The 27,201-nt window shown below is 32.4% G+C and overlaps 1 protein-coding gene across 11 annotated transcripts in view; it reads left to right on the top strand.

The window, feature by feature from the left end:
- Positions 1 to 27,201, top strand: part of LOC137657922 (guanine nucleotide exchange factor DBS-like) — a 664,479-nt gene that overhangs the window by 447,118 nt on the left and 190,160 nt on the right. For 10 of the 11 annotated variants that reach the window (XM_068392587.1, XM_068392595.1, XM_068392589.1 and 7 more), the window contains one exon: positions 26,505 to 26,588. In XM_068392587.1, coding sequence (XP_068248688.1) covers positions 26,505 to 26,588 — 84 coding nt within the window. Of the gene's footprint in view, positions 1 to 23,277; positions 23,528 to 26,504; positions 26,589 to 27,201 lie in introns of those variants that run through there. The other variant, XM_068392594.1, reaches the window with a different exon arrangement.

The following is a 27,201-nucleotide window of genomic DNA, read 5'->3' as shown; positions in this document are numbered from 1 at the left end:
GATCACCTACGGTTGGTCACATTGCTGTTCTCACACTAGACTCTAGACTCGTTTTTCTTTAGTTTCATCAATGACGCCAGACGAGGGAAACGTGGTTTTGCTAGGGCATAAGGAAAAATAGAGTATCGTCCAGGTTCATCCTTATTCTATAAAAATGAGCTTAATGAAGGAGTTTCGTTTCTGCTCAAAAGCTGGAATTGGGCCCAGGAAGGAATATTGACGGTAGAGTCTTTCGTGCTTTAATCAAATCGGGCAATAGGTTGTACGTGAGATGTTAAGAGTGGCCCTGGTCACTGGCCTTCCATTTTATCAAATTTTGTACACTTCCCTTTTTATTTTACGACCGATGAAGCATTTCCCCCTCTACTTTATCAACGAGACCCTTTCCAAAGAGAAATGTTCTATATCAAATAAAAGGAAAATCTGTAATTATAGACTAAGTAGAGGAAGAAACTATGCTTTTGGGATGATGTCCAAGATTTTTCAAGTGTTTTTGCTAACTAATATTATAACAGATTTGTCAATGGTCAACAGCATTATAAAGAGTTGCTGTGTGTATACAGTGCTAATAAAGTTTATAAGGAAAAGAGAAGGACTTCTTTATTAAAGACATTTCCTTCAGAAGACATGAAAGTATTGAATGGAGTTGATCACAATCTTTGATATTAATTAATGATATATATATATATATATATATATATATATATATATATATATATATATATATATGTATGTATGTATGTATGTATGTATGTATGTATGTATGTATGTATGTATGTATGTATGTATGTATGTATGTATGTATATATATATATATATATATATATATATATATATATATATATATATATATAATTTTACACATTTAAACGTGTTTTTCATATTTCAAATAAGCCATATATATTAATACATTAAAGTCTGAATTCTCTTAACGACCTCGGGATCAGAGCCCGAGGTGAAATCACTCAAAGACTATAGTATCTGACCGGCCGGGTTTTCGACCCTGGTCCAGGATACTTGTCGTTAAGAGAAACCAGACTTTAATGTATTAATATATATATATATATATATATATATATATATATATATATATATAATATGTATATATATACATATATTATTATTATTATTATTACTTACTAAGCTACAACCCTAGTTGGAAAAGCAGTATGCCACAAGCCCAGGGGCTCCAACAGGGAAAATAGCTCAGTGCGGAAAGGAAAAAAGGAAAATAAAATATTCTAAGAAGAGTAACAACAATAAATATCTCCTATATAAACTATAAAAACTTTAACAAAACAAGAGGAAGAGAAATAAGATAGGAGAGTGTGCTCGAGTGTACCCTCAAGCAAGAGAACTCTAACCCAAGACAGTGAAAGGCCATGGTACAGAGGCTATGGCACTACCCAAGACTAGAGAACAGTGGTTTGATTTTGGAGTGTCCTTCTCCTAGAAGAGCTGCTTACCATAGCTAAAGAGTCTCTTCTACCCTTACCAAGAGGAAAGTGGCACTGAACAAGTACAGTGCAGTAACCCCTTGGGTGATGAAGAATTGTTTGGTAATCTGTGTTGTCAGGTGTATGAGGATAGAGGAGAATATGTAAAGAATATGCCAGACTATTCAGTGTGTATGTAGGCAAAGGGAAAATGAACCGTAACCAGAGAGGAGGATCCAATGTAGTACTGTCTGGCCAGTCAAAAGACCCCATAACTCTCTAGCGGTAGTATCTCAACGGGTGGCTGGTGCCCTGGCCAACCTACTACCTATATATAGTGTATATATTATGTTCCCAATATCTTAATCTTGTGAATTCCCTCGTTTGAAATGTTTTAAACCTTGAACTGTCCATGTTTGTAATATCTTACTCATTCAAGTGGCAATTCTATAGTATTTTATCCCTTGAAATACAAGTGTCTGTAATATCGGGACTATTATATTTTCCTTATCCGTAATACCTTAAACCTTATTGTGCCATTTTCAATATTTTGATCTTTGAAATGTATGCAGGGCAATATTTGAATAATTAAAAGAGGAGGAGAAAGAGGGTGTGTAAGGGTAGACGTTGGTGGAGGAATGAGAGTTTGGTCTGAAGTGAACCGTATTACATTACGTTGTTACTTGTCCTGATAAAAGTAATAGAACCGGTTTTGGTTTTCTTCCCCGAGAGTTCTCTCTCTCTCTCTCTCTCTCTCTCTCTCTCTCTCTCTCTCTCTCTCTCTCTCTCTCTCTCTCTCTCTTTAACAATAATTGTAAAGGGAATATATATTTTAACGAATTATCTAAATACGAGATAATTATATCTATAAGATGCAGGTGTGCTGACAAGATAAAGTGATTAGCTGTGGAGTGTGTTTGCTTAGAAGGGGGCAACGTCCTGTTGATGAGCCGTCTTTGAGGGCATTATTATTATTATTATTATTATTATTATTATTATTATTAGCTGAGTTACAACCCTACTTAGAAAAGCAGAACGATATAAGCAGAGGGAAAAATAGCCTAGTGAAAAAAAGAAATGAATAAACTACAAGAGAGGTAATGAACAATTAAAATAACATATTTTAAAAACAGTAACACTAGAATAGATCTTTCATAAATAAACTTTAAAAAGCTACTGATGTTAGCCCGCTCAACATAAAAATATTAGCTGCAAGTTTGAACTTTTGAAGTTCAACAGATTCAACTACGTGGTCAGGAAGATCATTCCACAACTAGCTCACAGCTGAAATAAAACTTAGAATACTGCACATACTGTAAACTGGCGTAAATGAGAGTATTCTGCTTTGTGAATTTGATCTTTTTTCAAAGCAACTTTTTTTTTTTTTCCTACCGATTAACCTCGTGTTTGGGGAAACTGCTTATTGATGAAAACATGTTTTTTTATGTACACTCCGACGGCAGTAACCCGTTTACTGCGTTGCTGCTGGTCGTTCGATCATCAGTTAGGCACCGTTAGGTCAAGTTATTATCTATATCCCTTGGTTATTATAACGACTGAAGGACTTGCGCTATTAGAAAATCAGTTCCATAAACACACCTGAGCAAGGCGGGAGGCTGACAATCTAACCCGATTGATACATTGATGAAAATTGAAAGTGTAAACACCATTTGGCTTCCCTCCCTCTCAGAGTGAATATTATTATTATTATTATTATTATTATTATTATTATTATTATTATTATTATTAATTACTAAGCTACAACCCTAGGTGGAAAAGCAGGATGCAATAAGCCCAGGGGCTCTAACAGGGAAAATATGTCAATAAGGAAAGGCAATAAGGAAATAGATAAACTATAAGAGAAGTAATTAACAATTAAAATAGAATATTTTAAGAACTGTAACAACATTAAGATATATATTTCATATATAAACTAAAAACTTAAACAAAACGAGAGGAAGATAAATAAGATAAATAGTGTGCACGATTGTACCCTCAAGCAAGAGAACTCTAACCCAAGACAGTGGAAGACCATGGTACAGAGTCTTTAGCACTACCCAAGGCTAGTGAACAATGGTTTGATTTTGGAGTGTCCTTCTCCTAGAAGAGCTGCTTACCATAGCCAAAGTCTCTCTTCTACCCTTACCAAGAGGAAAGTAGCCACTGAACTATTACAGTGCAGTTAACCCCTTGATCAAAAAAGAATTGTATGGTAATCTCTGTGTAATGCCTGTGTGTGTGGATATCCATCTAAATATTTAGCCGTCATTTTTGACAGGTCGCATACACTATATATGTATATATATATATATATATATATATATATATATATATATATATATATGTATATATGTATATATATATGTATATATATATATATTATATATATATATATATATATATATATATATATATATATATATATATATATATATACATACAGTATGTACTATATTTTTTAGAACTGCGTACTTTTAAGAAACTTTTATACTATGTATTTGTAAAATTTCCTTCATACTGTTTTTAAATAACTTCACTGTGATGTTGTTATATGCCTAATAGGAAATCCAGTCCTCAAAATGTGGAACACTTCTCCTTTAAGGGAGCGTGGCTGTGTGTTTGAATTGAGTTTGTGCAAGGATTTAGGTTGTTCATACAAATTCCTTGTGTGGGTGTGCTAATGCAATTCAAGATTATTACAACGCCTGGTTTTCTGATGGAGAGAAAATAAAGATTTTAATCCAATTTATTCTTTGTGTTTGTGCTTGACGTTTTCATGGAAAGAACGATTAAAATTTGTAGCTCCCGCGAATAGATGATTTAGAGAAACTATGTTGCAAATTAAGAACTTATGAACCGGTCAGGTGAAAAGGTTCCGGTAGAAAATAGAGGAATATATGGTTACGATTATTTCCTCCGTTAGGTAGATGTCTTTTTATTGGCATTTGAACATATCAAATAGAAGGAAACTCAGAAGCCTGATTGTTTTGGACTTCGATGTAGGATTTTTTCATTATGGGATGATCATCAGGTGAAAATGTTGTTTATGGCGGTTATTGATTTGAAATCAGGTTTTGAATAATGTTGTCCTTTCAAAACTGAAAGTATAAGTTTGCGATTGCGTATAGTGATTGTTGTATCAGTATTTAAAGAGACAGATTTCACTTGACAGTCATGAAAAGATCAGGAGGTCAAAAGTAATAAAGATCATGTCGGGTGACCGAGCGGAAGCGAATCAAATTTCAGGATTGATAATATGTACAATGTTCCACTTTTACCTTGCAAGTCCTGGTTTTTTTCACATTTGTTCCTCTGCAGCCTTTATTCTTTTATAAGGGCATTAATCGATGCTTGTATAAGGCATAGAATATGAAAGTGAAAATTTTCTGTGTAATTATTAACACTTATACTATCATCACATTTTTATCCTTTATTGTGGAATCTTTCGTGAATGATTACGTGTTACTTATGAAACTATGCTCCTTTGTTTCCAAGTGATATGTTATAGTCCGGCACTTTATTCTGAAATTCTATTTTGTGAGGCTATGGTATACTTCATGTGATCATAAAATCATATGTAAAAAGAGTGGAATAGCCTTTACAGTGAGGTATGTACTGTCAGAATCTTCAACATTTTCCAACATATCTAATTATTAAGTTTTTTCTATTGCAGTGAACTAATTAAGGGTTTTCTCTATCTAAAACCTTTGAGACAAGCCTATTGAATTATGAATATTAAACTCAATTGCCTGATTGAATAATATGATGATAATGGATTATTATTTTGCTTTGGTCTTTTTTGAGTATAAGGTAATGGCGGTCTAGCTATGTTCTATAGTACGTGGTAGATTTTAAACTCTCTTATACTCAATATTTACTCAAGAGAACATTTCATAAACTTCATGTATATTATATGATGAGGTAAATTTTCAAAGGCAGTGATGCAATATACCATGCAATTGATATATAACTGAAAAACTGGAAATTTAATACCTGTAATTCCTCGAATAGTCAGATATTGTTGAAAGTTCTTTTGGCTTTTGACCTTTGAAAGCAAGCACTTTGGAAGCACATAACAGGTTATAGATGTATTTGAATATTGTGAGAATTACTCTAGTTTTAATGTAAAAACCATAGGAATATTATCTCGTCTTATTTCATGTTCATTGAAGGCGTGACAGATTGATAAGATATATTTTGAATAGCTGATCTTCCTATCTAATCTGATATTTCAAATAAATCACGTTTTATGAAAGTAAATTTTATCCCTAGTATTTTTTCTGAAAGGGTTTGTATCCTATATAATACTTTTCTTTTATCTTTTTAGTCTTGCTCTTCAAAATTCGTTTTTATTAATTGTTACTTCTAATCAGCTTAACCATTGAGGTATGAAGTATTTGAGGGAAATTGATTCAGTTAGTGAACCAGGTGCTGCGAAATCTTCAATAAAAATTTTACCAATATTGCATCCGTTGTGTAGGTTAGCTAAATGGTTTATTAAATTTATTGATAGATATCGCAGTAAGTCTTCTAAGTTGCTCTGGTTAGAATATCTCTACGATTTCATCCCCTGATCGAAATTTGCTTTGTAGTATCTTCTGTAGCATTTGTGTTTTGTTTATCAATAGCTTTGTCAGGTATTTAAACCACCTTAGCGAGACCACCAACAACGTTCCATCAAAATAAACAAGGTAAAATTTGCCAAACAATGAATATTTTTAAAGGTCTTTTGTTACTTTTTATTTTTTCTAGACATGTTTTAGGTATTCGGTGTTCGGTTTGTGATTAGGACTGAAAAAACACTATCGGTTATGAGTAACTTATAGTTTTCGAATTACTTTTCAAAGTACTTAATCAGGTTTTATGATCGATGTTTATGAACACATTGACGTAGACGGTACTCAGTGTTCCAGTCCCTTTCATATGATCTTTACAAAAAAAAAAAAAAAAATATGTATTAAAGCTCTTTCAAGCGTCCTTTCGGTCCCATAGTTGCACTCACTCTTGGACTTCTACAATTCCTCCGTTCCCGCTTCCCTTCTTCAATCTCTCTGTCCAACCCCTTGAACCTTTCATTCACACAACCGCGGGGTCAGAAGCCACATTGCCTGACCTTGTAGCCCAATTCAAAATCTTGTGACAGCCTATAGTTTCTGTTGTGATTCACCTTAACTTTTATCATTATTGCAGTTAATTTCGATGTCATACTAATATGGATGTTTTCAAGTTTACATGCTCAGTGAAACGTGTTGAGTTTACAGTTCATAGCAACGTCCCTGCTTTCTCCTTTCACTTTTTATCCGTCCCCTTTATCTCTTCCTGTTCGATTGTCCCACTTCTTCTATTTGTCTCGCAGCAGTTTTCTGGTCAGCCTTATGAATATAGAAATTTTATTCTTGTCTGGATAATCTACTTTTTATCCCGAGCAGTCGGTCACTGCCCTTTGAACAATCACTGTCAACTCCACTCTCTTGGCATTTCATTCTAGTAGAGCAGAGAAAGCAAATAGCAAAGTAATAAAAGCAAGACATTTTTGTCGTTTAAATAACTAGAGGATTTGTCGGTTTTTTCCCCCTTTAACATCAGGATTTTTGGTGAAGGTGTTATATTTGTTATGTTTCCTGCTTCACGGTAAACAATGCCTCACACATAAAACTTTTAAGATCCGTAACAAGTTTATTTTAGTGATGATGCTAGCCAATGCACATTGAGAAGCAGTAAGGCAAAGATAAATTGGGAGGACCGGGGAACTGTTTATGAATGGATGTCTATCTTATGATCTAAAAGACGCAAATGTGTTTCCTTAGGATTTTCGATGTAGATACTTGAATAGTAAATATTTGTAATTGTGTATGTTTCATTGGTTGTCATGCTGAATTAGTCATACATATTCGTGTTTCTACCAACGTTATATATATATATATATATATATATATATATATATATGTATATATATATATGTATATATATATATATATATACATATATTTATTTATATACATATACATACATTTGTATATATATATAATATATGTATACAGTATATATATATATATATATATATATATATATATATATATATATATACTGTATATATGTATATATTATGAAGATTATATATGTGCATATATATTTATATATAATGTATACATACATATATATATATATATATATATATATATATATATATATAGATATATAGATATGTGTGTGTGTGTGTTTGTGTGTGTGTGTGTATGTATTACTTATACAAGAACTGTTGTCCATACATCGACTATTTTGCAATATTTGTCCTTTCCGCCTGTCCTTTAAACCATGTAGAATACAAGTACATTATATCGAAGCTTATCCTTTGATTAACCTCCTTCATCGAAGCAGAACCAGGTAACACAGCACCAGTCATCGTATGCGTCTTCACGCCTTTCATTTTCAAGGGATCATAGTCTGATCGTGTTCAGGAACAAACGTGAGGGATCACTGAGATCATCGTCATCATCACCATTAGCAACTCATGGTCACGATGTGATTGAACATTTAAAAAGGGAACTTTCCTTTGATCCTCTATTCTTGCCTTTGGCGCTTACGATATGCAGGAGCCAAAGGTAACTTTCTTTTCAGAAACAATTGAAAGAAATTTCAATTTAATCTTTCTGTTGTAGCACAGTTGCTCAAAACACACATCCATACACACATATATATGTATATATACAGTATATATATATAGTATATATATATATATATATATATATATATATATATATATATGTATGTATTATACTTAATGTATATATACTGTATGTACAATCTATATTCACATGCATATATATATATATATATATATATAGATGGAGAGAGAGAGAGAGAGAGAGAGAGAGAGAGAGAGAGAGAGAGAGAGAGAGAGAGAGAGAGAGAGAGAGAGAGAGAGAGAGAGAGAGAGAGAGAGAGAGAGAGAGAGAGAGAGAGAGAGATGTTTATAGAAATATAATATTTTATATATATGTATGTATATATATATATATATGTATATATATATATATATATATATATATATATATATATATATATATATATATATATATATATACATATAATATGCTGAGATAATACTGGCTGAAAATGAAGTGACCCCCAGAATACTTACAAGATTCCCAAATACTTACAAGAATATTTTTAGAACCTGGCATGAACAGACCAAACCTGATGAATAGGAGTTAGGAGTGTTGGTGAAAATGGCAAAAAAGGAGAGCTGACTGATTGCAATAATTACAGAAGCATCATTCTTATGTCTGTTGTCATGAAAAAATGCAGTATAGTATACTTATTCTAAAGAGACTAACTATATATATATATATATATATATATATATATATATATATATATATATATATGTATGTATATATATATATGTATGTATATATAATTTATATATATATGTATATATATATAATTTATATATATATATGTGTATATGTATATATATATATTAGGTCATCTTTTCCTACACTTATTTAGGCTACGTAAAGGGTCTCGGTTACATTTCGCAAGTCGTCTCTATTTTGAACTTTTGATTTAGTAGTTCTCCATTCGTTATCTACTTCACGCTTCGTAGTCCTCAGCCATGTAAGCCTGGGTCTTCCAACTCTTCTAGAACCTTGTGGGTCCCGATTGAAAGTTTGGTGAACTAATCCCTCTTGAGGAGTGCGAAGAGCCTGCCCAAACCATCTCCATCTACCCCTCACCATAAGCTTATCCTCATATGGCACTCAAGTAATCTCTCTTGCAGTTTCATTTCTAATCATATCCTGTCATTTAACTCCCATTATGCTTCTGAGGGCTTTGTTCTCAAGTCTGCAAAATCTGTTGGATAATGTATCATTGTCATACGACGAATCATGTCCATACAGTAACACAAATCTCACTGTACTGATATATAGCCTGATTTTTATATGTAATTTCAGGTGATTTGATTTCCAAATTTACTTAACCTAGCCCTTGTCTGATTTGCTTTTTTCATTCTTTTACTAAATTTTAATCCTAAAGATTAAAATTGGAGATCATAGGTTCTTAAACTATTCTACCTCATTAATCCTTTCTCCTTCCAATGATATTTCCTCTTCCATTGCATATTCTATTCTCATCATTTTTCGTCTTTCTTCTACTTAGCTTAAGCCCAACCTCCTGTGATATTTTAGGCATTGTGGTAAGCAAGCATTGCAAATCCTTTGTTTTTTCTGCTAATAAGGACAGCGTCATCAGAATACTATTCCTATTACCAATCCATTCCAATCATGCTTCATCATCTCCAACTGTTCTACGCATTACGAAATCTGTGAGGAGGATAAGCAACATAGGTGACAACACATTCCCTCGGAGTACTCTGCTGTTCACTGGAAGTTCACTTGATAAGAATCCACTAACATTAACTTTGCACTTGCTATGCTCATGAACAGACTTAATTTACATATTTAGCGGAATTCCTTAATAAAGCAAGTCTCTTCACAAAATTGGCTGGTGCACACTATCAAATGTTTTTTTCATAATCCAAAAAAACCGTCAAAAGTGGATTTTTATATTCTACGCTTTGCACAACATGACACAAAATAAAAATTTGGTTAGGGCAACTTCTACAGTACCCTTTCTAAATCATGCTTGTTCATCTCTCAGCTTTTCATCAATCTTACTCTCTATTCTCTTTAGAATGAGCATATATTTTCATGACAACTGATACAAGTCTGATGCCTTTGTGATTATTGCAATCAGTCAGGTCGCTTTATCTATATCTATATCTATCTATCTATCTATCTATCTATAATTATATATATATATATATATATATATATGTATATATATATATATATATTCATATATATATATATATATATATATATATAAAAATATATATATATATATATATATTTATATATATATATATATATATATATATATATATATATATATATTTATATATATATATATATTTATATATATATATATATATATATATATATATATATATAAGTCTCGGTTTATGAGATTATGATTATTTTACTCAATATACATCGTGAGTTAAAAGATTTTTTCCTCAAGATATTTCAATGGAAGTGCCTGTTTCTGCCTGTTTTGCTTTAGAAATTACTTCAGACCCAGATTGCAATAATGAGAAATTAATGATACTGGAATTTTGTCAGTGTTTGTCAGCTGATTCTTCCCTGATGAGGTCATTATGGAGAATGAGTTATTAATTTCCACTTCCCCGAGCAGGAAAATTTCATGAGAATCTCATCCGAGAGAAGGAATAAGCATATGACCCTGATTAATGCTCAAATTGATAGCTGTATCTCATTTACAGGTAGATTGAACGTTTTACTATTTAACTAGCTTACCTGCATTTGGAGTGACAATTATGACTAGGTAATGAACATACACTATCCAATTTTAGAATGTTTAACTGGGAATTTTGACAAAGTTTTATTATTAATGCCTTTATAATATTTTCAAGATTCAATACGTAATTTATATCGTACATGCATATTTTTTAAATCAGTTTTCGTGACATTAAACCATTAATTATTTATTATTACATAATATGGTTTTGAATATATTGCTTATTGCGTAAAATGTATACCCAAATTCATAAAATAACTTATATATTGCTAAAGCATGAGAAGTTGATAATGTATCTCACCTAAGCTTTCACCTGTTCTTTTAATGTTTTATGCAAGTATTTGCTAGGCAGTTTTTTAAGAGTACCTAATATATACTTGTTCACTAATATCCTTAGGAGTTTTCAGAACTAGTTATAGATGGAGATCATGACTGATATTTATATGCCGGAGTATTAGATTATATATATATATATATATATATATATATATATATATATATATATATATATATATATATATATATATATATATATATATATATATATACATATATATATATATATATATATATATCATTTTAGCATGAAAAGTGTGAGATAATGAAGATGCATTATAAAATTTATATTTTATATTATTACCCTACATATACATAAGACACTTATACCAAAATGTGTATTATATGATGAGCAGTATGCCTTATGTTTATGGACTCTTATTTAGAATTGTCAGAGACCTAATTAGAAAAAAAAAATGTAAATCTGACGGAAGATTTCTTTTATTTTATTGTAAGTTAAAGCTCGATTAGTTACTCGTTATTTAAGTACGATGCCGTATTTACTTTTCATTTTTTCTTGACATTGTACATCGATTTTTTATCAACCTAAATTGTTTAGATATCATTGCAACGTTTTGAATTAATTAAATAGGAACATTGCATAATGTCTGAGAGCATGACTGCATTTTGTCACATTCAGATAAAACTCTTATTTAAATGGTAATCATAATGATGGCACTTTGTCCTAATCTGCATACCTTCTTTGTTTGAATTCGCAAGAAAACACCCATTGAGCTGGAAAATTGAAATTCTCTCTCTCTCTCTCTCTCTCTCTCTCTCTCTCTCTCTCTCTCTCTCTCTCTCTCTCTCTCTCTCTCTCTCTCTCATATGGAAATGAATAATCTAATTCACGTTTAACGAGAATGAGATGATAAATGAGTCCATATTTAGTTCAGTTTCTTTGTAGTAACTCCTTGCCAATACAATTTCATAAAAAGAGGCTTAGATCGGTTTGAATAGGTTGCAGATAATTCAGGGCAACGATCTTGCGTGAATGAGGATCTGCAAATGAAAGAACGGAATTGCCCACGCTGAATATTATGTCGAGCGCGGAGAGAAAATCCCTTTACTCACACTGTTGAAAAAACCGTAATTTTAATCGGAAATTTTCCGTAAAAAAAATATCCTGTTCTTAGCCGTATTTCAGTGAAATACAGGCGACCGTAATTTTCACCCTACTTTGTTATTATTTTTTACGAGTTGGTGACCGTAATATCACTCCTTTATATCCGTTTTTAAAACGGTAAATGTCTGGCAACATTTATTCTAGGAGTTTTACCGTTGTTTTTACCGCAAATTTGTAACATGGCATGCAATAAAATTCAGTACCATTCTTATCTGGGATGGGCAACGTTGGAAGCGTAATAATATGAAATTTAATGTTTTGAATATAATAAGGATAATCGCCAGTGATCAGCATTTGGTTTAAATTTCACATCAATACATGAATGATAAGTTACGAAGGAGATGCCAGTTATGAAATGAAAGTTAGGCCTGATATGGCAGTCCTTGTACTTGAGTTGTATTTCACGGGAAAGAAAGTCTGATATCGTATTAGGTGCTTACAACGGCTTCCATTGACTCATTGTGTAATATTTATTAGAAAAAATATATTTATTTTTAGCTTTTAATGTCTAAATATTAATGAAGTATTTTAATTAGGAGAGGCTTTCATATTATTCTTGTATTTCTTTGTAAAGTGAGCGTTTACTTTAGCCAACAGAACGGTCTTTAGTAAAGCATGCCGAACTTAAACTTGAAGAAACGGAAACTACAGAGTGAACGTATTTCTTCATTGAAATTTTGCCAGTAAACAGACAACGAATCCTCGATTTTTGCAGGAAATGGAATGAAAACGAGGGAAATACTTTTGGTTGACGGTAGATGTAGAAGGGAAGCGAAATATTTTGGGAAAATGGAAGCAACCGGAAATTTATTATAATACCGTTATTGGTATTTAAGATGGGCGTGATCAATATGAAAGAAAAACCTAATAAACCAATACCGAAAATAATGTTGGTAATGCGAAAACAGCATTGAAAATTGGATTAAAAAAAATTATCATTAGGAGCAAAATGTCAATATGGAAAGTGGAATTGAATGTATTGAAGCAATATAGCAAGTATTGGGAGGACAAACACACTTCATTAGTATTATATTGTGAATAAGAGTAATGAACTAAGTTACAAATGTTATTTTGTGAGATTGATTAGGTGGTTGTGTTTAGAATTAAAATTGTAAACTTAATTTTACTGTTTGTTCGGTACAATTTCTTAATTTCGGTTACCAAACGTAATTGCGGTCTTGTTTTATACAAGCCCAGAGATTACTATATCGTATATTTCTCATAACCGTGATCTCTCTCTCTCTCTCTCTCTCTCTCTCTCTCTCTCTCTCTCTCTCTCTCTCTCTCTCTCTCTCTCTCTCTCTCTCCATTTTTGGGATCTTCCTTTCAGCCTCTGAAGAATTCATATCCCTCCAGCCGCCTCAGGGTTGGGCGAAGTCTTCTATATCTCCAGCCATTGAGGAGCGACAAGCAAGAGAAGAAGAAGAAGAAGAAGAAAAAGAAGAAGAAATCCTATGTAAATATTCCATTAAGGATATTTTCTATGCGGGGACCTCGACCCCTGCAGCCTTCGTGCAAAAGGGCCTTGCTCTCGTGGTGTCGTCTTCCAAAGAAAAAAAAAAAAAGTCAAAGAAAAGAAGGGCTCCTTTGGAAGCTCGAGGCACAGACTTAATCACAGTTGCTTGATCATTTTGGATATTCGAATCTTCTTTTTCTTTTTTTTTTCTTCTTTTAACCTTATCACTAGGTGGGAAAGGGGAGAAGGGATAAGAGGAGGTGGAGAGTTTCAGAAGAGCTTCCGCTGGCTGGGATATCAAATGGTATGCGATCCCTCGAAGGATGGGCTCACCTGACATTATTCTTTTTTTTATATCCTTCGCTCATATTTGTTTATTCATTCGCTGGCAGTTTTCTATTTTTTTTAGAATGCTTTCTTTTTTAGTTTTATTATTCGCTGCAATGCAGTGTTTTTCTATTCGATAAAAAGGCATTTTTTTTTGTCTGAATCCTGTGATTTTTTCATTAATCATTTCAGTAGTAAATTGTGTTTATTCAACGGGACTATTGTTTCGGTATTTATAGTATCTTTAGGGATTTATTATAAAATAAAAGATGAAAATTGATGAAATGTTAGTAATTGTTGAAATAACAGATTGGAAATGGATTAAATAGATTATGGAAATTGATGAAAGTGAAGGAAGTTGATGAAAGAAAAAAGGGAAATTGAGTAAATCAAAGATGGAAATAACTGAAATAAAAAGTGGAAATCAAAATTAGATAAAATTGAATAACACGTTAATCAAATGAGATGAATCATGAGGGAACGGATGTAAAGTAAAAGAAAAAGGAAAGATAAAATAGATTTAGACTGAAGGGAAACATCAATCTACCTTTAATACCATATACATTGCTGCACACTGTGAGGCATACTGAAGGCAGAACCGTCTCAAGTGTGGCCTGGTGGTAGCATCCTTGCCTGGTGATTGCCAGACGAGGTTCGAGTTCCGCTCAAACTCGATAGTTCCTTTGGTCGCTACAACCTTACCATCCTTGTGAACTAAGGATGGATGGTTTTGGGGAGCCTATAGGTCTATTAGCCGAGTCATTAGCAGCGATTGCCTGAGCGCTGATCATATGTAATATGGGTAATCTCTAGTGCATTGTCCTGGTTGATAGAGCAATGTCACTGTCCCTTGCCTCTGCCATTCATGAGCAGCCTTTAAATCTTTATTGTAGTTTTACTGTCGTGACATAACATTTTTCTCAGATATGATTATTATTGTCGTTTTAGATGTCTTTTTCAATCTTCTCCCTAATACGAGTATAGTTATTTGGTTTAGCAATCATAATGATATATATATATATATATATATATATATATATATATATACATATACATATATATATATATATATATATATATATATATATATATATATATACACACACACGCAAACATCCATACTTTTATTAATTAATATTACTGTTCTGACATCTGAATTGACATAATTACACTGTTCAAAACATTGTAGTCCTGAGAACGCCCTTTGATGAAGGCTGAAACAGCTGTCGCCACCCCTATTCGAAAGCTTCAATAAGAGTTTGTCGATTCACTGCACTGTACACACACACACACACACACACACACACACACACACACACACACACACACACACACATTCATCTCTGTCTTACTGTGACTTGAATGCTTCTACTATGCTGAGGCATAAATAATAAGGATACAGTGACGGAAAACAAGGCTTGTATAAGTACCTTGGACAAGGCGTCCATTGAGGAATTTTTTTGAAGATCTCCAGTACTTTGAAAGGGACTGGAGCAAAGACTTTAGGAATATTTATGGACCAAAGCATCCATGATTATGATGTTATCAAAGTAATCGGGGATTCTTTTATGCATTTTACACGATGCCACATCCGCAAGACCATTCCTTAACACCAAAATACAACTCCTAGTACCCGGATGAATGATTTTTCCAGTCTGTAGCAGAATCCTATGAACCTTTTGTTTTCCATTTGATATTTCATTTTTAATCCTTGTCAGCTGCATCTAGATATTTACTGAGCTTTGGGAAAATATTTCTAGTTTCGTTGATGGAAGCAAATATCTTTTTTCATCCTTTTTCCATATTTTGATCAAATGCAAATCTGTAATATGAGTTTCAAGATGAAATAAGAGTTCAGATCATGTAAATATCGGCAGATGTGTTGCTTTTATTTATTCAGTACTGTTCTTTTTGAGTGCAGTATTACTTTATATTATTTTTACTAACGGGTGTAGATTTGCATTGGTTTATTGAACAAAGAATTAATTTAGCTTGAATATTTGTGAAAATTAAAAGGTAATAAAGGAGGCATGTTAATAAGTCTTCCCCGAACCTTTGAATTTTTTTTCAGAAATTATTTTCATCCTCAGACATTTTGCTGACATTTATAGAAGAGACAAGTTTACTTTCTCGTGAAGGGATAGATTTTATTATTTCTCTTAACTCCATCTTGTGTATGATATAAAGTTTGACTTATCATTTTTATCTTATATTTAATTTACACAGTCTTTCCGTCTAATGGTAATTCTTTCGCCTTGCTGTACTTCTGGTCCGTAGCTCTGTTATTTTTTTCTTAAGAGAAAATATATACAATGCGTCTCTTCGCCTACTCTCATTTATGCATGTGAAATGCTGCTTATTCAGCGGTCGGAAATCTATTACGTGCACACAAGACTTGGAAGTGTTTTGAGGCATAGTGCTTTATTTTAAAAATAGGATTTTTATCGCAATTAAAACCGATTATAAAAGGGCATTAACGTTAAGATTACCATCCAATACGTAGGGGAAAGGAACGTACCTAAAGAGGCATAATAAAAAAAGAATAGACATTAGACTTCCATTAGCTTTCGCGGTCAGTGATAATATGCGGTTCTTGCAGACTTTAATTTTACTTTATTAGACAACTTGAATATATAATTTTTTTTTTCATCGGAAAATCGCTTTTTCTAATACGGGGACTTCGAAGACAGAAAAATGAGAGCAATCGTTGCCGCGTTTATACTTTCACAATTGTATCTAATTGAATGTGGAAAATTCCTATTCTCTCACCTTTGTAATACAAACGCAGGGTCACTGACCTCTGTGCATTTTTGTACCTCAGAAAAATTAGTGCTTTCACGGCACTGCCTTTTAAATTTTGCCGTTTACGCTCCCAAAACGGCAGATAAAAGATGAGGGTTGAACGCACATTGTGACTCCTCTTACAAAATATAAAATAAACAAACTACAATCAGTTTGTTGCTGAAACTTTTAATAAACTTTATTAAACTGCTGTAACTGGCTGTAGGTAATTATGAGCCCATATAATACTATCGTGTGATTAAAGGATACCAACTTTGACAAAAATCGGGTCAACACAATGAATACAAACCTTGACCTTTGATATTCCAAACATATATGCCTAATCTCTCGTAAAATGAACTTTCCAAAAAGATTTTGTTTCCTTTTCTGATGTGTTATAATATTCATCAGATTCATTTTGTAGATTTTGATTGTGTATTGCTTCAAATCTGAAAATCAGATGTCGAATGCAAACCGTATTAATCAGAAATTATAGTAATAATGGTTTTAGCTTTTTTGATGTAATGTGGAATAATTATAGGGTTGTATTTAGAGAGAAAAGGATAGGAATTTTTATAAGGTAAAGAGTTAACCTATGAATATAGCATATAGTAATTATAAAGAAAAATATACAACATACGCACTGTAATTTTGTACAGAGAAAAACTGTAATAAACGGAAAATACGAGGTTAATTAAGCTTGGGTATACATCCACTCGTTATTCAGTCAGAAACGTAGAGAAGCATCACCCTTTCAACGAGAGGAGAGAGAGAGAGAGAGAGAGAGAGAGAGAGAGAGAGAGAGAGAGAGAGAGAGAGAGAGAGAGAGAGAGAGAGAGATTATTTATGAAGGTTGGGTCGGCTTTTAGAGCCCTGTTATGTTTGTTTGATATTTGTATAAAGTGCGCATTTAACAGCGTTAGAATAAGATTCACGGCATTTCTCTCTCTCTCTCTCTCTCTCTCTCTCTCTCTCTCTCTCTCTCTCTCTCTCTCTCTCTCTCTCTCTCTCGTTTCTGCTCCATTAATTGAAATTTAATTGTTAGAGACCGTTTCTATATGAGGACACTATAATTGTTGCCCTCCTTCATTGTTGCCTATATATATATATATATATATATATATATATATATATATATATATATATATATATATATATATATATATGTATGTATATATGTGTATATATATAAATATATATATATGTATATATATATATATAAACATATATATATATATATATTTATATATATGTATGTATATATGTGTATATATATAAATATATATATATATGTATATATATAAATATATATATATATATATATATGTATATATATATATATATATATATATTTATATATATATATAATATATATATATATATATACACACCAAGGCACTTCCCCTAATTTTAGGGGGTAGCCGACATGAAACAAATAAAAAAAAAAGGGGGGGGGGGGGACATTTCCTCTACGCTCCTCCCATCCTGACGAGGGATTCAACCGAGTTCGGCTGGTACTGCTAGGGTGCCACAGCCCACCCTCCCCCGTTATCCACCACAGATGCAGCTTCATAAAGCTGAATCCCCTACTGCAGCTACCTCCGTGGTATATATATATATATATATATATATATATATATATATATATATATATATATAATGTGTGTATATGTTTATATATGCATATATTATTATTACATTTTTCTGTGTTTTTGCATGCAATTTTGAAATTTTTAATTTGGGTATTTCCATAATAGATGTGAGAATGATGCAAAGCAGTCATCTGTTCAAGATGTGGATCACGTCGTTTTCTGGTTACCGAAGAGTTAATTATGGAATTTTGAAAGGCTTCTCGTTTGTTATGAATTTTTGTGTTATGGTTTTTTTTTTTAAGTTTTTCAATTATTTCAGGATTACGCTTTGATTGGGGTGGAATTTCAAGAATTTTCGCTAGTGACTGGTGTTCGAGTATCTTTGCTCTGCTCACCTTTTCTTATACTAGTAGATTATTTACATTACTTTAATTCCAGTACATGATGCTACTGTTATAATTATTTATTGGTCGTTTTCCTTTGCAACTGTACCATTTACGAAAATAAGAAATTAGCTCGCAGCATTATTTTACGCAAAAAGTTATTGAGTTAGGTTTTCATTGCAAATATAAACTTGGAATCTCGTGATTCATTTGCAATAATTTCAACAAGATTAGACACTATTTATATCAAGCTATCTGCCTGATTGGAAGGGATTATAAAAAAAAGCTATTGCATTTTGGTAGTTTCAGTAAGGTTCTCAAAGTTCGATCTTAGGCTGGTGTAGTTAATTATGTCAAGATATCCTGCCTTTTCCTCTTGTCTAATATCTTAAAGGCGCCGCTCAATCTTCAAAGGCCAACCAAATATTTACAATTTTATACAATCCGGTGCTGGCGTTATGATCGTCTTAATTTTTTATTACTTTTAGCTATGTGGAATTTTCAGCATAATCTCCGTAACGAGAGATTTAAAAATTAACGGGTCTACAATAATTCATAATATTGTATTTTATAAATGTATGAAACTACATTAGAAATATTTCAATACATTAACTATATGTTTTTAAGAACTGACATAACAATACAGAATTTTTAAACTCCTGAATACAAGATATGATATTAGCTACTAGTTGGCGGCTATTTCGTAATAGAGAGTGGATAGTACATCTTAAGAAATATAGCTATGTGTTGAATATTCATGGGGTTTCTTTCCACACTTTTTCATGAATAGAATGAGTATTTTCTACTTTTCATATCTCAGAACTCTGTATTTTGTCACATAAAAGCTTCCTCGTTAATCTCTCTCTCTCTCTCTCTCTCTCTCTCTCTCTCTCTCTCTCTCTCTCTCTCTCATTGCTATTACTATTCCCACCCATATAAAGTGAGTTATTCATCCTCATTTGACCGACCCTCTCCTAATCACCACCTTGTTAGCATTCAGTCGTGTTTCCATCATCTATCTCTATCATCACTTAAAAAGCTTCTTCTAGTTTTTAATTTTGTGGCGGCTTGGCTGGCTGGTCGACCCCAGCCCTATTATATATTGAACTTTATATATTTATAAGTATATACATCTAGCTACTAAACTAGTGCACTCATCTACGTCGGTGGATAATCTTTCTATACTCGGTTTTCACATATTTTTTTTCTTTTCCAATCGATAATATAGTATGAAATTTATTTCATGGTAGTCATAAGTAGCTTAACCTTTTTTCCTGCTCTAGTGATATCTCCTGTAAAAAAAAGAAAAAAGAATTTTAATACTGTTATTAGAAAGGCAATATATTAGTCACTATTTTACTCATTGTTTGTATATGACTATGACTAATACGCTTTCAATGAGTAATTGTCGTGCGTACTGATTCAGCTTGTATTTAATAGTCACTCTGTTATATGACTCACTGAGACTCTGGATTCGTCGAGATCTCTTCTCCTAATGAAAATGTGGTAAAATTATTCACTCCTTTTTCAAATGGAAATTCTGTATGTACATTATTTCATATGAAATTTCACGCAACATTAAACACTCTCATATTTTTACTCTCTCTCTCTCTCTCTCTCTCTCTCTCTCTCTCTCTCTCTCTCTCTCTCTCTCTCCTCTCTCTCTCTCTCTACTGGAACTATGTCGTGTCGAGTAATAGCATATGCTACTTTCGTCATTTGATTCGTCCTGGTGACTTTTTAAATCTTTATAATAAGTTTGTTGCTTGATCACACACACTTCTTAAGCATTGAGTACATGCCACTAGCACACACTTGTCCTCGTTATACAATACAAGTCTTTTCTCTTTTCGTTTCATGGCTATTTATGCATTTACACACACGCACACACACAGACACACACACACACACACATATATATATATATATATATATATATATATATATATATATATACACACACACACACACACACACACACACACGCAAATAGGGAATGAAGAATAATGTTATGTTATCCTATAACATCCTCGGGCTCCTGTGAGAATATAATTGTCAAATTGTTTACTTACAAATGTTGAATCAATTAGTAAAATCACGGATGATTTAACTTTCAAGGCTATAAGCTATTCTTGTGGAAGTGAAAAATAGAAATACAAAAATAAATTTGAGTTTTCTGAATATTTTAAGTATTTCTCACTTTTTCGCTTGATACGAATAAGTAAGCGGGAAAAAGTTCTTATTGAAATTCCAGCTTATGATCTGTTAGCTATGTTGTAGTTAAATAAAATGTTTTTGGTCCTAATAAACAAATATGCCTGGCGTGAGTTAAATCTATAGTTTTTAAAGAACAAGTAGACCTGAAAGGAGCTTATGTTTGTAGTAGAAAGTGACAAAATAGTCCATTGTTTATGTAAAAATATAGAAATAGAGTTTGAAAATAATTTATCAATACTCCTTATAACTTTTTCCCTTCCAGATAATAGCTAGTAAAACCTGTAATCCGGAGTTGAGATCAATTATCTGTAGCTCGGAAAATCTCCTCAGGGGAGTAATATCCCCTAGCAGTTGTAGAGGAGCGAACTTGGTAAAATAAACAGAAGAAAATTATGTATATCAACTGAACGACTGAAATCTACGAATAGTTTCAAAGATTTGACAAAATTTGTTACTTCAAGCTGCGCATATCCTAACCATGTAGCTGGACCTATAATATCGGACTAGGTTTCAATAAATTTCCGGCCAGGCCTGTATCTTGACTTGAATAAAAGCACACAAAATGGATTCCTATTTTGGGTGTTAAGAGTTAGGAAAAAGCGATGAACCTAAAAAATTATATCCTTTATAAAAGGAAATAGAAATGACGAAATTTCGAATGCTTATATTATTTTACGAATAGTTTTATTCTTAAAACAAATTAAAATTATTTTATTTTTAAGATAAATAGCTCTTAAGAATTTTAATTTTGGGGGGAAGAATGTTGTCTATTTATATGCTTACCGTAAGAACAACAAACAGAATTTCGAAAGTCTTTTGTTAACTGGGAAGGGGGTATGGTGCGTGGAAGGAAGGGGGTATTAACATGGGTATTATTCACTCCATTAAAAGTAACTTATAAGTGCTCTTGACTTTTTTCAAAAAGAAATAAAAATAAACTGAAGTGACAGACTCAAGTGTTTAAAGGCTGGGCTAATTAGGATTAGAGTCCGTCGGTGCATTAATTTCCAAGTTATCTTTTTCAAATGAATTTTCTTATAAATTCAGGTTTACGTTATTAAAGGGATATTCGGTATTTTTACGCTCTCTCTCTCTCTCTCTCTCTCTCTCTCTCTCTCTCTCTCTCTCTCTCTCTCTCTCTCTCTCTCTCTCTCTCTCAAATCGAAAGCTTTTTTATTTCGAAGAAATTTCATATTTTCTAATTTGTTGTTACCAGGGTTGTTTTTAGAGGGTTTTTTTTTATGTGGTTCGCTTACTTGGACCATAGTCCTCTTTTAACAAGTATAACTATTGATTAAAAAATGTCAATTAGCCATATTTAATCCTCTGCCTTTTCTTCTCAGGGGTGGAGTGTAGGCCTTTATTAATGGTTGGGAGTTTCAAGAGGTTGAGATGTTACTTGAAAGCAACGTGATATTTTTACCATCTAATATTTTTCATCCATTTTTGTCTCATTTGTCATTCCTGTAATTGTTTTTATGTAATTTTCATTATTTTTCATAACTAATAAAAAGTCACATAACGTTTGTACTCTTGATGTTTCATTCTCTTAACTTTACGGAACTTAATTTTTGTGGATTTTTAATTTTTTTCCTGTTTTTATGTGTTTAGAACATAGTTACGGGAGTCAGCAATATCATCATAAGTTTAAAAAGATGAGTCGATGAAGGTCTTATTTCAATATACAATTCTTACATGAGTCGGGCGTTTCATTATCATAACCATGTGCTCATTATGATAGCTGTCAATAATGATCATCGTTGTTATTGTGTTTATTAAAAACAAGAAGGTTATGTTTATGTTTTTGCTTGCTTCTTTCAATAGTTGTTACCAGGATAAAGAAAAATGTTTTACTGGATTTCCACTAACATATTACCTAATGTGATCCATGTGACTGGCACCAACGGACTTAGATTCTTCTACAAGATATGCAAGCTTTAGTAAAGGATCTTCTGTGATGGGACAGTGACAAGGTACAGGCTAGTACCTTAGTACCGAACATATACGCATTAGACCTATTATTATTTTATTATTTTTAGCAAATTTCCCCAATATCTCGCAAACTATAAACTCCAACTCTGCTCCACTAGAAATTGGTTTGTGTTCGTTAGTGTCACCTCATGGAAATACTGTGGTAGTGCTCTCCCTATGGAAATAGTTCCTTGGGAAACTTCGTGACCTCGAAACTCAAGTTCGTGAAAGTCTTCGGCGATATACCAAGGGATGGTATTGTGGTGTGTGCCCTTTATAAACTATGATTGCCTTAAGCCAATGGGATCTTAGTGAATCTTGGGCTGGCGGGGAAGACGAACACGGAGGTATTGGAGGAGGAGGAGAGGGAGGGGGAGGCCTAGTCAAGCCGAGGAGGACCCTGGTGTTCGAACTTCCCCGCTTTCTGGTTCGTCACCTTTTGGGTCCGAGAACAAGGTATCTCTTCTTCAATGGCCGTCAGATGCAAGTGGCCTTCACCGAACTGCCGGCGCCCCATGGTAGGTGAGAGAGAGAGAGAGAGAGAGAGAGAGAGAGGAGAGAGAGAGAGAGAGAGAGAGAGAGGTGAGTGCCAGAAAAAAAGTGTAGTGGTTGAAAGTTTTTAAATGAGAAAGAGAAAGGAGAGTGGAGGAAAGGTATTATTTGTCCTTGTGGTTGGAAGGAGAGAAAAACATAGAGGGGAAAAATTTCCTTCATATTTCCAAGTTGAGGTTTGTCTAAAAGCTAATTTAGGATTAAGAAATCAAAGAACAAATGATTTCAATACGTGTACTAGGAGCACGTTTTGAAAATAGTCTCGAGCTATTAAAAAGCTCCAGGTCAAAATTTTGATATCATTTATATGCATCAATTTAAACTTAGAATTAAAATTAAACCATAGATTGATAGATAAACTAGGAAGGAAACAGAATGATAAAGGAACAACTTGGGTGCTTTAGAAAATGCATTAACGGTGCCCATTACATTAACTGATGACTGAAATCATTTTAATCTCTCAAGAATTTCTCTTTTTATTTTAATAGCGATAGACGGAGGTAATGGGGCCTTAGTGTATAATGGCAGCTCTTGTGGAACCCTCCATCTCCCCCAGTCGCCTTCCTGCTCAGATTTTATTGGCCATCTTGTCTTCTATCGTTAGAGTGGATGATCTTGATTGTTAACGTTCCCTTTTCAGTTGGATTTTGGATGATATCGCCACACATGGGACCAGTATTGAATGACAGCGACCTTTATAACGAAACTGTATTCTTCCCATTCTGTCTGAATTTAATTTTGATTAAATCCCATTTTTTTACAGATCTATGTTGACTTCTTAATTTCCCCAATGATCGCAGGGCATAGTTCATTTGCCATTATCAATATTCTAGTGTTATTTGCTTATCTAATTATCCAAATTAAAATTGCTCTTCGTGGTCTTTTCAATGCTTCCTTATCAGCTCGTAGATTATCCTTCTAAAGCCTTCTATCGAAATTACTGCTACAATCGTTACGAATTTTTTGTCTATTTTTGCCGTTTCTTTCTCTATAATCTTGATAAAAAGATTCCTCAAATCCTTAGAGCCCTTAGGCTTTGTAATCTAAAATGTCTTTTTATAGAAGTGATTCTTCAGTTCTGTTAGGATTTCCCAATATATAGTCAACATTTGTTGTTTTTTGTCATATTTTTTTTTATCTACTTTTAAATTCTCTTTCCGGGTTGCTCACTTTACATTATTTTGATAATTTGAATTTTCTTTCCAGTTGGCTCGCTTAATATTATTTTGAATCTGTTGAAAAAACTCTTCTGTAAGCTTTGTAATGAACGGTAGATAATAGTTGCTGGAGATATTCTATTAACCGCTCAGAGAAATGCCTTATCAATTTACTCATTTTGATTCTTTCTTTATGACAAACTGTTTTAAGTGTATAGTATAAGATAGATATTAGTAGTTGATGCCGTAGTAGAGGTAAGTTCTCTTGCCATGTAAATGCAAATGCAGGTCAACGTGCCAATGTCAACTTCATATACACTAATTCCTTCGGAGAAGATTCACGCTGCGTTGATAATGCAAGAAGTGTGACAATGAGTTAACATAATGTTGCCATTTCTTTTTAATGGTAAATGGGCAAAAGATACAGAATATAATATTATATTATATATATATATATATATATATATATATATATATATATATATATATATATATATATATATATATATATATGTTATTGTTATTGATGTTTCAGGGCAAAAGCATTATACCTCATGGCTTTAGAGAATTCTCAAATTATACGAGAAGGTTAAAACAAATGTGTTTTTACTTAAGAGGAATCTGTGACAATTCTTAAGACAATTCTGTACTGGTACAATTTTATTTTGCATTTCAAATTCGAGAAAAAATCACTAGGCTACTGTAAGAAAAAAACAAATCCTCGTGAGATCGTAAAATTACAGAGGTTGTTAGTTTTACTACCCAAGACACTTGGAATGGCGTTCTCTTAGGAAGTACTGATCCAACTGGAGGATGAAGCTGTCTTTGTAGTGGCTTGGTAGATCAGGATCAGAGACACTTGATTGTCACTCGCTCTGTCTATTTGTTGGTCTATCTCTGCTTCATGTAATGTAGAGCATTATTCAAAAGCAATAGAATACGTACGTTATCCCTCCTACCTACAATTTATATCTACATCCGGGAGTTAGATCTCCCAGAGTATGCTATTTGATAAAAGACTCCGCACCAACACACTCTCTCTCTCTCTCTCTCTCTCTCTCTCTCTCTCTCTCTCTCTCTCTCTCTCTCTCTCTCTCTCTCTCTCCAGAGAATGATAAGGGCCAGGTTAAGCTGGTGTTGGGCTTCTTTATCATAAACTTCATTAGGAACATTTTGTTTATAGGTCTTCCGGCTTCTGATGAACTTGAGAGAATAATTACCCTGGGACGTAGAGATGATGGATTTGCCCTTCCTCTCTTTCACCCTTCTTTATATGGGGGTTGATTCATCTCCCACCCTTCCTCATTTCAGTCATGTCTTTCACTAAAAGTATTTTAGGATCTTCAATTACCGTTCTTTTCTGGGGAAACAAGCCTGTTGAATATTTTTATGTAGATAGGTAGATATGTATATGTACAGTATGCATATAGAGATAGATACAAACATATTTGTGCATATACATACACACATTATATATACTATCGATGTATTTATTAATTTTGTATATATGTATATGTATGTAAATATATATATATATATATATATATATATATATATATATATATATATATATATAGATAGATAGATAGATAGATACAGATAAAGACATATATTTGTATGTATACATACGCACTCAATTATACAATTTATATATATATATATATATATATATATATATATATATATATATATATATATATATATATATATATATATATGTTTGTACACATTTGAATGGTAGTTATTTAAAAACAAGTTTGATGATTTCTTTTCCTTCCTGTTGCAGACGAGGTGTTGGAGGAGGGAGGCTGTGCCCTGAGTGTTCGAGACGTCAGTGAATTGCTTCACGCTCAGTATGCAATCATTACAGGTCAGTAAATAATGTTTCTTTACTTTTTTACTACCTTCACTCGATACATTATATATCAAGTTTATATATATGTTCATAAACCTATGCAATCAGAAGTGTAGAATGAAAGAACACGTGAAAGATTTAAAGGTGTTTTAATTATTATTATTATTATTATATATATATATATATATATATATATATATATATATATATATATATGTATCTACATGTATATTTTTATGCATATACATATATATATATACATATACACATATGTGTATATATATATATATATATATATATATATATATATGAATTGATTTTGAGAGAACTTCGTTGGTTTACTCTCGAAAAAATGCTATAATGAAATGAATAAGGGAAATCCAGTATGGCCATATATACAGTATATATGTATATATATATATATATATATATATATATATATATATATATATATATATATATATATATATATATATTTATTTATGTATATGCCTTCATAGGAAAAGTCCTGAAAAATAAAACAAGATAACGGCTACATTAATTTTTGTACTTTATCTGTTGAATCATTGAAGAATCGCTAATGCCGAATTACCTCTGCGATATTGGCTTCATACGATAACATTGAAGG

Source organism: Palaemon carinicauda, chromosome 18 (genome assembly GCF_036898095.1).
Source record: "Palaemon carinicauda isolate YSFRI2023 chromosome 18, ASM3689809v2, whole genome shotgun sequence".
Classification (NCBI taxonomy): domain Eukaryota; kingdom Metazoa; phylum Arthropoda; class Malacostraca; order Decapoda; family Palaemonidae; genus Palaemon; species Palaemon carinicauda.
This window is presented reverse-complemented; position numbering and strand designations above follow the sequence as displayed.